This window comes from Fistularia commersonii, chromosome 25 (genome assembly GCF_037954325.1).
Source record: "Fistularia commersonii isolate RoL2024-O1a breed Wild chromosome 25, RoL_Fcom_v1.0, whole genome shotgun sequence".
NCBI classification, from domain to species: domain Eukaryota; kingdom Metazoa; phylum Chordata; class Actinopteri; order Syngnathiformes; family Fistulariidae; genus Fistularia; species Fistularia commersonii.
Genome location: NC_141308.1, coordinates 6719210 through 6736258, shown reverse-complemented (window position 1 = coordinate 6736258; position 17049 = coordinate 6719210). Strand labels below are relative to the sequence as shown.

Genomic DNA, 17049 nt, shown 5'->3' with positions numbered 1-17049 from the left:
ATCGTCTAAAGGGTTGGGAATTTCCTCATCGTAGTTGAGCATCTCGCATAGGGCCTCCACAAAGCTAGGAGCAGGCCTCTTCTGTGGTACAATTTTAAAATAGCTATAGTGTATATCTTAAAAGTTTTCTAAAAAAACTGACTTCTCTGCTATTTTGCAGATGAAAAGTGCTTTTGGAGATACTGCAGTGCCATCTAGCGGGACAGTAATGCAAATGCGTATGGTCTGTTGCCATGATCTTCTGCTCAGTTGACAATTTGAAACGAAAAAAAATGAACAAAAAAAAGAAAAGAATGAATCAGACAGTATAATTCACGAATTTCTTTCACACAGTGGTAAATGCAAAAAATGCAGCCTACAAAATAGGCAGCTTAACCTTAGTTGTCCCCAGTGATAAAGTAATATGACAAACTGTGAGCTTTTCAGCAATCATTCGTTTATTATCATCCAGTTGCAAAAATATCACAAAGTATTGAAGGAAGTTATTGTTTTTTTCTTTTCCTGCAGCAATAGAGGGTTTATTTCACTATGGCCCTGTAGAGCAGGATCTATACAAGAAAACTGAATTATGTCAGTATTATTTCACCTCCACTAATAAAGCCAGCATATCATCCTTTCTTGGTCATATATATTGGATATTTAATATACCTCATACAGTCAACATGCTGAAAGGTTATGGTCAAGGCCTACACAAAAAATAAAAAAATAAAATAAAAGTAACAATTTGACAAAGGGGCAACAAATGTCAAACAGCTCTCTATGTAATACATCTTATGCATGCAAACTCATGCAGCCATAGACATAAGCCATAGACATGAGGGCGCACAGACATGCGTCTGTTTGGGGACACATTGTATCTACAATTTACAAAAATTTACTGAATATATTTTATTCTCTTTATATATTTATTTTGGAAACAGATGTGTAGTGTAATCTTCCTCTGCTTTAAATATTTGGTATATAATTACAATAAACGACTGTAAATTTGAGTTTTGTATTTCAAATTGTACATGTAACCAATTTATACATGTGACATAAATGCCAGAATCAGTTATGGAAATGAATATATAAGGCATGATGGGAAAAAAAAAACACGGCAACAAAAAAAATGTCAGTTTCTTAAGTGGAGTAGTGTGCAAAAAACAATTACTGTTTTCATACTACAAATAACAAAATAACAAAAAATGTGATTTAAAAAGAACATAAGATACAAGTACATTTATAAAGTGCTAAAAATTAAAATTTGAAATATATATATATATATATATATATATATATATATATATATATATATATATATATATGTGTGTATATATATATATATGTATATATATATTTGCTGCTCAACGAATATAAATACATATTTATTTTGCATAGCCACAGTGGCAAAGTGCAACTGACTCATGAACACAATAAATCAATCAGTATTACTATAACAAGATCTTATATAAATAAAAAGTCAGTAATATTAATATTGTCCATTGTGATTTTTTTCTATGTTTGCATATTTTGATATCCTTATGATTGTTTGCATACTTGAATACTTAAAGTTCATACTTCAGTGGATACTGCCTTTCTCTTTGTCTCATAGCTGCAAAGCAAGCGTCCTCATGCAGCTTCAGCGACCAGCATCAAAGAGTATCATGAATGCTCCATTTTGCTGTGGTGGTTTTATAAAACCTCTTAGATTCTTTATGTGGAGACTGGCTCGTCACCCATCACTGCTGTCAGAGAAAGAAGGAGAGTCATAGATGATCAGCAAGGGGAGCATCTAGCGATCGTGAAACAGTACACCCAGTGCTGTAATTTTATGACATGTCATAAATAAAGCACACACTCACTGTCTCGCTCTCCCCATCCGAGCCCCTTGTGGACTCTGAGCCACGATGCAGAGGAGAATACACCCAGCTCCGGTCCTCCTGTGTCTACAGGAAAGAATTGGGGAAAATAAAGAGAGAATGATAGTGAGGAGAGCTGATTCGGAGAAAATATCTGATTTAATAGCATTTTTAAGACAATCAATTTAAAGCTGCACAATGCCATTTTTAGAGCAAAATCAATTGTTTTGTGGAACAATTTATTTCTTGTTGTGCAAAAGAGTGAAAACAACCCTGTTTTTTTTCTCTCAAGTTGTCATGTCAAACACATCTCATACAGGCTTAACCTTTCATTATAGTTACCGAACAGAATACCGACACTCAAGGGCAATGGTTATAATTATTCATAGAGATTTCTGCCCCCCATCTTCTGTTTACAAGTTTAGGATATCTGAGCCATCAGCTAAAATATATTATGCCTCATCTACTTGGGGCAAAATATCTTGATTTGGAAGAAAATCAAATATGCTGCTAATCAGTTTACAATGGTGCAATACAGTTGCACAATTGTAGTTGCGAAATGTTACATTTTACGCAAAACTTGGAAACAGTGGTGATATTTCGTATTAAGACTTCTGTACTTTTGAGGTTTGAACCAGGAGGGTAATAGTTGGTAACACCAATACATCAGAAATATGTAAATCATATTTGTGGGCTACTTTTTGATTGTAGCCCACAAATCTAGCACTTAAAAATCTACACTAAATACTTCCAAATGATGAATAATTAAAGTCATAAACAACCAAGTTCTAGTGGGTTTGAAAATGTTCCAAGTGCAGCTTTAATAAACATGTTATTTCATTCCAACCAGACTAGTAAAATTGGTTAGCTTTGCGCTAGTGTGCAAAAGCTCAGTAAAAGCGCAAAGCCAACCCAGTTTACAGTTAACAAGGTGGAATTGTAATCTATGATATCGAAAGAATGTCTATGAAGGTGTTGCATGAAGAGGCATGCTCTACTGCAATCCAAAGATGGGCCTTCAGAAGTTGCTGTTTCCATCATTATTTGACACTGATTGTGACATAGCACTTCTGAAGATCCATGCACTTTGCAGTCTACTGGTTAATACGATGGCATGTTGGAACATTACCATAACAATCTAACTACCTTGTTGGTGACTTACATTGTAACTTGAGCTAGAGTTAAGTTTACGACGACCAAGAACAGGAGAGTACACCCAATATCTGCCATCTGCATACTGATGAATAGACAGAAATGCATAGAATGTGTGAACAGGGAAAATGAAGGGAACTAATTTGATCATTATAAAGCAGAGGAGAAATGTAAGTCAAGATATGAGATGACAGATAAGACAGAGGAAGGAAAGTAAGGTGGAAATAAATGGAAATCACATAAAGCGAGAATGATGGAGTGCGATGGATGACAATCGCAGGGTGCTTGAATGCAAATTGACGGATTCGAATGTATCATGGTGTTGGGAAAGACCAGGCTTTTGCTGATACATTCAAGAGCCCCAAGTACAACCGGAGGCAGCCTCATGCTGTAGAAAACTTTTTTTTTTTGGACAGAACCACCCTTATGAGAAGAAACATACAGCAGTGCAACCCCGTCCCTCACCATCATAACTCTATTACACTGTCTTGACGAGGCCGCTGCGAGAGACCCGGCAGATTGAGGAGAAACAGAGGAAACACTATTTTACTTACTGGAACTGGATTGTGAAGAAAAGACTGTTGCACAGTCAGAAGCACATTTAGAATTTAAAGGTTAGGGACTAAGAGAAAAACAGAGGAACTCAAACCAAATACAAAAAAAACCCTCAATTTTTCCTTGCACATCTGAAATGGGTATGAAATTATTATATATTTAATTTTTACAGTCGGAAAAATGTAAGGGATCCCCTTATTTTTCAAGATTGTTTATTGTTGTAGTTTTAGTCATTACTTATAACTTTTTGCTAATATGACCAAGTGCAAAAGTTGAATATTAAATAATCAATCTTTTTTGAAATCTTCTTGTTGTGGCCACTGAACTTGAAATTCTTCACTTCAAGACGTTTCACCCATCATCTGAGAGGATTCTTCAGCGTAAGCAAACAATATAAGTTCTGGGTTTTTCGAACTGCACAACTGCTGGATAAAAGCAAATGAAAACCTTTTTTTGTTCCAACAATTAATTAGTCTGAAATTATAAGGTCATGTTTTTTAAGCACATTTTAGTCACTGAAACGACATCGATTTATTTTTTTTTCTTGATAGTAATGACAAAAGGCACTTACGAAGTAGATGTCGGACACCGGAACCTCCCCATCCAGCGAGTTGTGGCTGCTGGACACAGACAGCTGGTTGCTGGATGCGTGTAATGCCTGTTTGGGTACCCGGGGGCTCGGAGGTTGGGGAGATTGGGTTGTTGGGGGAAGATGGTAAGAGGATGCGGGACGGGCCGGGCAGATGGGTGTAAATGCTGAAGAGGATTCTAAAGGTGTTACTGAACTGGGGGAGAGAGCGGTAGGAGATGTAAGTCCTTTGGTTGAAGGGCGGATGGATGGAGTGAGAGTGAAGGATGACTGACACGCTGATGGAACTGAGGTGGAGGAAGAGGGAAAAGAAGGGGGAAGGGTAGAGAAGGAATTTGCTGAGACTGGAGGTGGAGGATTAACATTGAAGTGACGGTCCGGTGACAATTGGCTGGGTGAGGTCAAATCTGCCATCTGAGTGAGCTCTGTCCTCTTGGGGATTTTACTGTATCAAAATAAATAACAGCGTTAGTACACACATCACCTCATATGTATTTATATGTTATTGTCTGTACCTGAGTTCCACCTCCACCGTTATAGTCTCTTGCCTTCTGTCGTGAACTTCCACTACTTCTTTATGCGCCCTAAAAGTAGAGCGTGTGATAGCATTGGACAGGAAAGTATACACACTTGCCAGATTAAATATGGCATTACATTTCCTTAAATGTTTCTCACTTGGCCACACTAGGCGAGAGCATTTGTCTCCTGTAGCGTGGGTGCTCTGGCGTATCAAAGGGGGTGGTGGGTAAGGAGTTGTTGGAGGAGAGCGTGGTAGCAATAGATGCCGTGGTGGCGTCTTCAAAGGATGGCGGAGTGCAGGGTGGCTCTCTTTCTAATTGGCATTTTCAAAGGAGAAAAATAAAAAAGAGATCATTAAGAAACAAGCAATAGCAATAACAAATAGAGACCTAAAATTCCCAGCTGAAGTCTGTTTGTTGCTTGAGGTGTACATGCATCATTTCACTCAACCTCAGAGCTTTCAGTTTTTATGCTCCCGTACACCTTTTTCAATTTATTATAGAGCTCCAACACTTACTGAGACATCATAATCAGGACTTTCAAAGCAAATTGTTAGTGAAAACACAGCTAATCACCCTCTTTCCCTCAATTTAAGTATGTTTTCTGCAACTAGAAAATCAGTCGACTGTTTTCCGGGTTCTCAGTTCTCTAAAATGTTTTGGAACAAAGACCTTCTGGACACATTTCACCTTATTGTTGTGCGCTTGCATTCCATTTTACTCTTGTACTGCCATTCACGAGAGTAAAAATACAGAATAAATCACCTGTATATTTCAACACAGCGCTGTGCTTTTATAAATAATGCACAGATAAAAGTGCTGCTTTTTACTTTGATCTCAAGGTCATTGCTGCTACTCTGATACTCATTGACGGTACATCTATGATCAATGATTATTTTACCTATATTAAAGAGAAAAATGGTTATAGATTATAGCGGTCCAGCAAAATTACTTTGGTTTGAGTTTCACTGTCAAAACAATCATGTGCTGTTGACTTCAGCTCAGTTTGCACCATTTTTCCTTGTGATTTTCATTTTTTCAGAATTCTTACCGTTATCCTCCAATATGAGGAAGCTGTAAGCTCCTTGCTGGTTGTCCGTGTTGTCCTGGTTCTCCTGCGTCTCATCACTCAGAGAGGGACGCTGACCAGCTGATCCGTTTCCACCAGCACTGGACTTGGACATGAACAGAGCTCCTCGTCCCCTTTTGGACGGAGATGACCGCAGTGCTGGGGGGGTATGAGAGGATTACTTTGACATATATTCCAAAATGGGAAATTAAGGGAAATTGTTCAAATGTAAAATTAAGTATTTATGTTTGTGGTGAAACACAAGGTGTCTTGTGGACGTTGATGAACTTACAGCTGCTCTTCTTGAAGACGATGGCGCTACAGAATTTGTAGAAACGCTCAGCATAGAAACCTGGCCTGTGAACTGATACTGTGTCCTGTGCAGGGAGAAAAGGTGAATACATGATTTTGATTCTGTGGCATCTTTAATGCACAGAAGCAACTCAAAAATGTTTAACATTCAATGTGCTGTGCAGTCCAGGATTTGTTGCCAGTGAAACCCACTCACCCCGTCATGGATGAGGGACTTCCAGGAGTGCTCCAGTTTCTTAATCAGCCTGTTAGAAAAGACAATTAAATAGTTCAACTTTTTCCATTAAGCTACCTGGAATTATCTGGCAAGTGAATTTCGAATTTACTGCAAAAGTTATAGCTCTACTTGCAATGTTGCTGCAAGTTTATTTTAAAGGTAAATTTTAAAATCAAAGTGTTTAATGGTGGGCTCTGTCATCACCATTATGGGTAAAGGAAGAACATGGGTAATAATAATAAAAAAACAAATATTTCTTTATATAAATTGCTTGTACTCCAAAAGACGTCATGTATTTCTATCCTATCTTATGTCACAAGAAACATCTCTTCTTCAAACTACATCCTCCGTCGCATTGTTGATAGAGTCAGGAAAACCATGTAGGTTCAAAATAAGATAAAAAGACTTCAGATAAACACACTCTCTACATAAACAATTGCAATCTTTGTCAGTTTCAATAAAAATGTCGGATAAAGTCTCAGTCGAGTCTAAACTGCCCACAGGAGATGTTTAAATCATATAATAACACAAGTAGCCATTACAAAATAAATAGCTGACTCATAAAGCATTTTATGGCTTTTGGCTGACAACCAGAGAAATGTGCTTGCACAATATGGTCATAAATTTGTATTAACTGCTCATATGTACCATCTGGTGGTTACTGGTGTGCATTTCAGTTACTGCTGCATTAAAATGTCACTGTTTTCCTGCCTTCTTTGCGATTGCAACAGATTTTACTGTCGCTGTAACATCAACAAAAAAATCAGGGTAGCAGCTGAATTGAAATGATGTCTCTATGAGCCCCTAACAAAAGTCATTGGACTCAGTACAACGTTGAGAAAATTACTTTTATCAAGCATTTGTGAAACAGTGATAAGCGGGTGGGTGTCATAATCAAATGTGCTTGCTTTTGCCACTGACAATCAAGTACTGTAAGTGACAATATTATCGAAATGATGGACTTGTATCTTGTCAAAAACAAATAGTTTCAGTAAAGAAGACTTTCTAGAAGACCACGGTGTTAATCTAATTGTGTGTGACGATGGGATCCTGGGAGAGGTGGACAACAACAAGAATGCAGGAGTGTTCAGTACAGGATTTTTGATCTTTTCCAGAGTTCATTTTCCAGGACATTTTAAGCAAAGGTTTTGCTGGTATGACACCAATATTCTCCTTCAGCCACTATTTTTGTGCATTTCAAGTCCAATTCCCACGACAAGATTTCACCATGACCTGGATGATTGAGAACCTCCACAGACATCTTTCAGACTGTAATGCTACATTTGACCCACCAAACCATTTCTACTTATTTATAAATATAATGACATGACACGGATTACTTTTCTCAAGAGCTCCTTCCGTCTTTTAATATTCTTTACAGGCCCATCGTGTCTGGATTAATGTCAGCCTGAGCCTAACCACTTCCTCAGGGGTTGCTTTATGGCATTTCTAACACCAGTATAATCCCTGTTGGGAAAGTCAACTATAAAAACTTTTTTTTTTTTTTTCAGTTTTGATTGATAAAGAAAATCTGTACCAAAGATATCCAACTTTTGGCTTTAAAATGCACAACATCTTTTTTTTCTTACCGGTAGGACTGCAGAATGTCAATGATTCCAATGAATAGGAGGAGGCGCTCGCCTTTTCCACTCACAGCTGGAATACCACCCATACTGCAGTCAAAAAGTGGACATTTTTAACATGTGGATTTCAATTACTCACAAGCAAATATTTCTGAAAGGGCTACCTACGTATCATCATTTTCCAATGTGTCTCTACACATGGAGCCTCCTTGTATCGACTCCATTGCAGTGGAATACAAAGCTCTTTGAGCAGCTGGCCGCTTCTCATCTCCTCCACCTGCAGGTGAACCCTGAAACTGCTGCTCTCTCTCAGCTTGAGTCTTGTTGTGAACTCCGAGCAGCAAACTGTAGTCCATTATCTTAAAGCTCTCCAGCACCTGACATGAGATAGATACATTCATAAAAACTTTAGACTATATAGAGATGGTGCTGCATTGCTAGAAATAGATTGTGGTATGCATAGAATTTTACTATCAGGAAAAAGGATAACCAAAAATTGAACATTATATTGTTTTTACATCCTCCTGCGGTTCATTTACCAAACAGTCTCTTTGCAGAGTTTTGACCAGAGCCCCATAAGTATCCTGGTCCAGAATGAGGCCATCGGGGACATCACTTAAAAAGTCCAAGTCTTTAAAAGTGGGCTTGGACTTCTCCCGCTCCTTCTTCGACGCTCGCCTCTTATAGGTGGAGCCCTTCAGGTCAAACTTTAGGTGCATGCGCACAGAGCGTGGTAAGATGTTGTTCATCACTACAACCCGAATGTTTTTTCCGCCGGATTGGACACAGTACAGCCCAAAGAACTTTGGCAGCAAAGTCCGAGGATTCTGGTTCAAGTTCTGGAAAGGGGGAGGGGAGGGCGGGATATGGCGGGGGGTACAGAGAGAAAAAAAAATACATTATTCATGTGGAAATTGTAGTTTATGTATTTTGGCCGCAGGGTTGCGCAGCTGCTAGTCAGCATGACATCCCATGCCTCGGGTCATGCCTGTGTACATGTTCAGCCTATTAAGGGATACTTAGGCCAGGTCTCAGCCAGGCGAAAGCTTCCTGCTCTCGTCTATTACAAAGCCACAGGCTGGCATCACTTCTGACCAGAGCCAAGCCGGGGGGTGGGATATAGAGAATCAAGGTGACTAGATGTTTCTTCTGCTGCTTTGTTCTCAAGAGTGTGTCCACAAATACCGTACTTGCACCTTACTGAAGTGCTAAATGGTAGACTTTTACAGAAAAAAAAAAAATCTGTAGCAGAGTTTAAATTTCCAACTTAATTTATTACACTATTCATTCCTTTATTCATTATCTATACCCCTTATCCTGGTCGGGGTGGACAACCATTTCTCATTCATTTATATCTCCATGTTAAGGTCTTCATTTGACCTACAGCATGTTGTTGGACTGTCGGAGGAAACCAGAGAACCCGTAGGAAATCCACATTGACATGGGGAGAACATGAAAACTCAACCCAGAAGGATCCTTTGTTAATTGAACCAGGGACCCTCTAGCTGTAAAGAGGAAGCACTAACCACTGCCTTGTATAATTTATTCTAAATAAATTGAATTAGTATGTATGTAAGTGTAATTATTTGATTAAGGAAGTCTAAACAGAGACTTACCATATAGTACCCTGGAAGTAGTTTCTGCAGAAACTCTGCCTCCTTGTGCATGACAGTTTTGATGATGAACTCGTCATCTCGGGTCACGTAGAAGATTGAGCCGCTCGCTCCAGGGTTGGTCAACTCAATCAGTGGCTCATTACATAGAGAATACTAAACAGGGACACAGGTGAAAACACCTTATTTAAATTCTAACTCTCCAAGAAAATTTGATTGTTCTCTATTTCTACTTCAGAGTTTATTCTAAGTAATAAACACATTATGCATATATTCATATATCCACTCACATAACATTCCTTATCTGAAATAATAAGCCTACAGTGGTCCGTAAAACTTATTTGTGCACAAAGATTTGCATGAATTACACTTAAATGTTAGGTTATGAAATAGCAGATAGTGGAAAATTAAATGCCGCAGGATCTGTAATCCTGGTTACAGATGAGCTGCCATTTTTTTTAGTAGTACAGCAAAAATGTATCATTTCCTTTGAAACAAGTTCAAATTGAAAGAATAGAAATGAAAGTTTCTTTGACTTAGTTGACATTGCAAGGCATAAACATGCACGGACACACAAGAGTCCATACACGCAGTACTCAATTACAACTACTTGGGAGTTTAAAAAAGAAAGCTTTAGTCTGCTAAGCTTCCTCTGGCACTGGTAGAGAAAGCTCAAACACGCTGAAGTACTCTGTCCAATAAGCATGTGTGTGTGTGTAGGTGTGTGAGCATAACCCTCAGCAAACTGTCTTATGGCATTGACAAATATGTGCTTTTGTTTATTTTTTATGTTTCTCATGCATGTTGGTGAGTAATCCTGATATCAGCATAGGCGTGATGTCACCTTGCAAAGTTATTGTTTGGCATCGCCATCAAAAGCAAGGAAACACATCTATATTTAGTATCACCAAACATGATCTATAATAATGTATGAAATCTAACAAGAAAGGAAAAGAAAACGTTTGTGATGTCTTGAAATTTGTATGCAATTCCTAATGGAATAGACAATGTGAATATGTAAAATAGTCACATGCAATCCAGAGAAAATTATGTCATTAAGATAAAGATAAAATAAAACTTAAAATGACCCATTTTCATCTAATTTAATTTTAATATTGATCTGACAATGACCGGTTAAATATTGATTTTTTTTTTAAAAGATTAAAGGCTGTGAGCAAATTTTTCCATAAAGTGCATAATCCACCCTAAAGAGCAATATGTGTGAAGTTAACTTTCCTGTTGAAGTCGAACAGAGTAGCAGAGTTGTAGCATTATATTTGTCCAATGCACAGTGATTAGAGAGAAAAATATAGCTCACCAGGTAGTCATCAGGTCGGATCCCAAAGAGCTCCCGGAAGTAGCGGAAGGCTACGGGAGCATAAGTTTTGAACCTGAAGTCTGGGAAGTGGTGGGCTGGAGTGAGGTTACTGCCCTCGCTGTATGGAGCAAGTGGGTGTGTGTGTGTGTGTGTGGGGGGGGGGGGGGGGGGGGCACAATTAGATACTGAACACACACAAATATGCGCACAGATTACACACATGAAAAAGGGGATCTCTTACTGCACCTTGGAAAGAAGATGCTTTCAACCACATAGAAGTCCTGCATGAGCACATCTCTCTCAGGCTTGGAGCTGAGGTTTCCGACTGTATAGCCGATACCCAGCTGGATGGCCCCTTTTAAGGCAGAGGAGGTGGTCTAGAGATGCAGGAGAGGAGAAATGAAAAATAGAAGAGTATGTGGGGGCAGGTTAAGGCTGAGCAAAATGAAACAAATCACTTATTATTTACTTATAACATTCTGCCTCGACCATTTTTTGTGAGCACTGTACATATACAACATATATTTGCTTCGCGTGACACTTATTTCACATTTATTTAACCAATTCTTTTAGGGCTTTGGATGTAGTTTGGATGTAGTTTAACAACCACAAAAACAAATGAACAAGACAAAGTCTCTGATTTGACCATTAGATAACGTAAGAAAAGGTAATGATTTGTGATTTTTAAAGTGCAAATAGCTAACTGATTTACGGTTTATAGATAGATAGATAGATAGATAGATAGATAGATAGATAGATAGATAGATAGATAGATAGATAGATAGATAGATAGATAGATAGATAGATAGATAGATAGATAGATAGATAGATAGATAGATAGATAGATAGATAGATAAGGATAAACCCAACCTTCTTGTATGTTGTCTCTCCAGAGGCATCAACTCTCCTGTGTCCAATCTTCTTCTCATGAACCTGGCCTGCTCCCAATGGGGATGGCATCTATCACAAATACAGTATTAAAAAATTAAAGGTTTGACGATATCTTCCTATCGGAGGGTAAACTGAAAGGCAAGACAGAAATTAAAGTGACCAGGAAAGGCGAGACATATGGCTGCCCTCTAAAAAGCGTCTTCTCACCTCTGTTATCTGAACCTTCTTGGCTGGATCTGTTGACACACAGACAGAGAAGAAACGTCATCTACATCTTTGTATCCTTTCAGTCAATGCTTTTCCCCGAATTTGTTTCAATACTGGTGTGTGAAAGTCAGTTTTAAATGGTTTGTTCTCCAAAACTGGGGATCTTGATGTGACTTGATGTTTTTATACTGGTTCCATTCATTACTTTTTGTTAGGTTCATTTATGTTACATATTTCATTGTTTACAAAAAAACAATATAATCTGTGCACACTGGCCATATAGGCACACAATAAGGTAATTGATCACTTACCACTATCTGTATAAAAAGAAAGCAATTGAATGTATTAGACATAAACATCGGCATCATGAACCCCTTGCAAACACAAGACGCTCAATTTTTTTTATTTTTAGAATAATCTAAATATAAAATAACTCCCTACTTCAAAAAAAACGTTACTGTTGATGCTGACGGGCTGCATATTATATGCTTCATGTTTTGTAACATTATTGAACATGCCCAAGCCACTGTCTAAAAAAACACTGAAAAAATTTACTTTCAGCATCTTTCACAATTCTTATAAAAGATGAGCTACATTAATGATGAACAGTATTTGACTAGTTAGAAAACACAGGTTGTTAATAATATCCAAACATTTCAGACATGATATACATCATTTTCAAAACTATCTGAATTCTGATAGGGATCTTAAACATTGAAAGCCCTTGACAAAGTATTGAATGGACAAAGATCATGGCATACTGTCCACAAAAGCAACAATGATGTAAATGTGAATGAGATCTCTCAAAGCTTTGCAGAGAAATGGAAACTGTAAATGAGACGTATAACTAATCCCCTTACCATTCAACTCAGTTCATAGTTAATAGTTAACTCACAGTCATCGAGCTCTGATTTAACTCTCAAATAAAAAAAGGACCTCTCTGTGTGCAGGACAATTAATTGCCATCATGTGAAAGTTATACATATCTTAATCAGCCTTCCATAGAAAGTAATTAATAACTCACCAGCAGAGGAGTTCACTTCCTACAGGTTACTGATTGTTTTATAATCTTAAAATCCTAAGTGAGGAAAAAGAAAAAAATCGCAGCAAGTTTTTGCCTGATTCTGACATTCAGCATCCAAACCACAGTTTTCTATTCCTGGATGAGTCAGATTTGCACCAAGAATGTAAACACTCTATTGGATTGACTTCCTCCCTAATCTGAACACTGTTATTGGTCGAGGTCTCAGGATCACATTGCCAACCAACCACACATGAGGATTAGGAAGAATCTCCCCAACCGGCATGAGGGATAGAACGGGATTACAGTTGTATTTGTGTAGAAGAGAGGACAGGAGAGCAAGGGAGACGGAAGGAATTGGGAAATGAGGCAGTAGCTCAAAAAACTGCTCGTTTGTTATATTATAGTAAATTTCAGCTCATTCAGGGGTGAAGATTAACAAACTGCTTGACGACAATGACAGGATACTGAATTTTTAAGGCGTAACAGCGCTCATTCTATTTTACTTCATCACAATGGCTGGTTGCAGATTCCTTTTTTTATGCATAAAACCAGAGTACACTCAGTTTCCCCCGGGATCAATACAGTATTGCTGACTTGATTTCTGATTCTTATTTTAAGTTGTTCATTTGTGAATAAATTCAAGAGTCATACCCTTTTTATTTAAATACAATCAATTGCTGTTCAGCCTAATATTACTAATATTAAGTACTGATGTTTGTAAGGGAAAAATGCCTGCGGAAAAAGAACATCGATTTTTCATTTGAGATTCATTATATTTTGCAGTACATCAGTACTGTTTGGAAAATGAAAAAGCATTTAAAATACAAGTACTCATTACTCAGAACATCTTATTTAATCGTTTATTGACATTTTTTGTGGCTTCAACTATATCACTATCAGCAAAAAGGAAATGACAGTGAATTTAGTTTTTCAGGATTTAGATACTTTGAAATTGAGCTTTATCTTAAAATAAACAATATTAATGCCAAAACATGTAAACACGCCCGGTTGTCTCCATAATCCGGAAAGCGTAATTAAGGGTATTCACTTCCTGCCTCTAAACTGTGTTTTCTATACACAGCATAATGTGACAGACAAGGCTACCCAACAAAGCAAATACAGGTTTGAATAAAAAAGTCTTGATCTTCCACAGTTGTGATTCCAATTACCCTTAGGAAGCGGAAAAAAACTTGTAAATACACAAGCAAGAAACAGTGGGTTTTGTTTTGTTTTTTCTTTGCTTATCATATGCTCCCCTGGTGCTGCTAAGTGGCTGCCTTCTGTTCATGGTGCATCCATGATGGGTTAAACGTAGTGGTCAAATTTCGCTGACGTTGCACTGTATGTATACCTGAATCTGATCAATGAAGCATTTTTATTCTATTTCTATAGCTACAGTACACACTCACACACACACAAAGCAGACTAAACATGTAACCTGCAGATTAAAAGTGCATCAAAGCCTATCAGACAGAACAACGAGATAGATTGTCCTGAGGTGCTCGTATAAACAAAGAGTCTAGGTGGGATTAGGGTCAGGCTGGAATAATGAGCCACTGAGCTGCAACAAGACATAAGAACTCCCATCAGCAGCGCCGATTGCTCTCTGACAAACAGGCGGCTTGCAATACCGAGGTATTGCAAGCAAATTCTGAAATCTCACTTATCAGTGATGAGTGTTGCGTCTCTGAGTATAAATTGCAATATGATGGTTGGGTTTATGCCTTGCAGCCAGTGTGTGCCTGTGTGTGTTTGTGTCATAGTAAAGAGGATTAAATCTCTTCCTTACCAGCTGAGAAGAGCTGGCCTGTTGCTTTGACATTAACATGACACTAACCATAGCAGATTTAGTATAGTATAGTCATAGTATAATCTGGTGGGCTCGATGAAAATCCCATGCGCACATGACCAATATGAATGACCATTAACTATTTAACAGCCCTGCAAATCTAATTGCCGAGAATGCTTCAAAATATCTCCATAAAAGTCAACGAACGAGTCATGATGGCCCTTTTTCTATATTTGCTGTGATATTTACAGCAGTTCTTGGAACAGATACTGACATGAGGATTAACGTGTGGTTTATGTTATTATTCCATAGCAGATTATGTAAGGCACTCTTCAGATTTGCCAGGGAAGAGGAAGAAAAGGATGTAAAAAGTGATGGGTTTGAGAACAATAGGAACAACATGACAGTGAGATAAATCTTTGGATCCAGGAACCCACAAGCAGCATGTCATAGGCCAGAGATGCACATAAAAATAAGAACAGTAATAAAACCAAATGTGCATATCAATAATTGGTTCCCCTTTCCTCTAATTGAAAATATGCTTGATAAATTGCCTTATGATACTTTCAGGGGTGGAACAAGACGTGGTTGTTTTTTTAACAAGGACTTTGTGATTTAAGAAAAAAATAAACAAAATAGTCACAATCCAAATAAAAAAAACACTACAAGATACCAGACCATCATCTGATACTGACATAGGCAATACAATATTTTGATATAATATCAGAGACAATATTGATTACATATCAAGAAACTGTCCAGGCCTGACAGGTGGTCATATTAAAGTGCACATCACTTCCATGTTCATTTAGATGATAATTTTCTAACATCCATTCAACAGCAGTTGGAATGTCTGCAGACATCCTTTACAGTCAGCAAGCTGCAGGGACACTGTGGCTCCTTTACCAGCAGCAGTGCCTTGAATCCTGATACTGTTATCAAACAAAGCAATGTATTATTCATCTCCTATCGGGCAAGTTCTTCTAATCACCCTTTCTGTTTATTTTTATTTATTTATTTTTTTTGCACGAGTTTCACATGACGATACGTTACTGTTTTGGGTTATCGATTAGAAAAGGATTTTTAGTCACACTGCTCTGCGTGTCTGCTCCGCATGATCGCCAGGGATGACACATGTCAATCAAACGGTCCAGGGGACAGACTTACGCACCGGTGTCCGCCAGGTCCAGCTGCAGGCTCCGGCGGGCGGCCGTCTGCTCCACGGGTCTCCCCTCATCCCCGGTTTCCGCAGTCCCCCCGTCCATGTCCCGATCCTTCACAGGCCGTGTCTTTCCTTCCTTCCTTTCCTTCCTTCCTTCCTCAGTCAGAGCCAGACGCGGCGGGGAGCCGGTCCAGACACGCGTTCATGTTCACGCTCGGGACGTGGAGCTGAAATGGAGTCCATCCGCGGCGGTTAAGGAGCGCAGCGCGGGGGGTTAGAGCCCGCGGCGCTCGTCGCCTCTGTCGCAGCTGCGCGTCATTTCAGTCGGAGTAACCCTTAAGCCGTTACATCATTTCACGTTAGAAGTTACATTAAGATACTCAGCGACAGCCCACGCACGAATCCCCGCTTGGGAGACAAAACAGACAGCCTTTAGCTTTCGTCTCCGCTCCATCTGAATTCTTCGACGCGGCAGACCGTTTCATTTTTATATTATTATTATTATTTTTATTATTTGTGGTGTTGAATGGCGTGGGCGGTATTACTGATTTAATTAATCAAAATATCCCCTTGTTTATAATATCGATTTTTAACAATAATGGAATATATTCAATTTCCCTTTTGGTGCTTTATGAATATGCTACTATATGAGAAGGATAGTAAAAAAGTTAATTCCTCAGGGTTTCATGTTTGGATACGTTCTTGAGTTTGAGGTATCAGTTTTTTGTGTTTGTTTGTAATTGAAGAAAGTCATCCAATCCGAGGCTTGATGTTCCTTCCAATATGGCGTCTACATCCCGATATGCATATCTACCCTCATATTATTAATAACGGATTTCCTGAATCAAATGTTCAGCAGGTGTTTGTGCCCCCAAGTCTTCAGCTTACACCATTTTCACTTTACTTCTATTGGCTAAATATTATGAGACATTCCTCTTCAATCTGATTTTCACTGAAAGATTGTTCATTTCATTATAGAACTCTGCTTTTGAATGGGGTTAGACAGAGTCAGGACATCATGACAACCCCTGAAAGGAACAGTCAATAAGAACTTTTGGTTGTAGTCACTTAAGTGATGCACAGAAAACTTGTTTTCCTTTTCCACTCGTGCACAGGCAATGTACCGTGATTCAAAGTCATCATTTCTGCAGGGCAGCAAATCATAAGATGTTTTAAATTGTCTCAGTATGCAAACATCTGAATATGAAAGTA

General features: G+C 38.4%; 1 protein-coding gene across 7 annotated transcripts; it reads right to left on the bottom strand.

The window, feature by feature from the left end:
* Positions 1–930: 930 nt before the first annotated feature.
* LOC147219011 (phosphatidylinositol 4-phosphate 5-kinase type-1 gamma-like) lies at positions 931–16250 on the bottom strand. Of its 7 annotated transcripts, none has more exons than XR_015108720.1 (18): positions 15847–16250; positions 11863–11891; positions 11635–11724; positions 11011–11141; positions 10765–10882; positions 9450–9602; positions 8373–8672; positions 8002–8210; positions 7840–7923; positions 6230–6278; positions 6014–6098; positions 5704–5880; positions 4810–4966; positions 4650–4718; positions 4117–4579; positions 3456–3490; positions 1842–1925; positions 931–1724 (listed from the first exon to the last, which is right to left on the bottom strand). XR_015108720.1 is itself a non-coding variant. In XM_086172820.1 (18 exons), the coding sequence occupies exons 1-18, from the start codon at positions 15938–15940 to the stop codon at positions 1719–1721; spliced, it is 2373 nt and encodes a 790-aa protein (XP_086028946.1). In that variant the 5' UTR covers positions 15941–16250; the 3' UTR covers positions 931–1718. The 7 variants fall into 7 exon arrangements, 5 of the variants coding, with proteins under 5 accessions (XP_086028946.1, XP_086028947.1, XP_086028951.1 ...); XR_015108721.1 differs by having other exon boundaries at positions 931–1721; XM_086172820.1 differs by lacking the exon at positions 3456–3490 and adding an exon at positions 3001–3075.
* Positions 16251–17049: the final 799 nt, after the last annotated feature.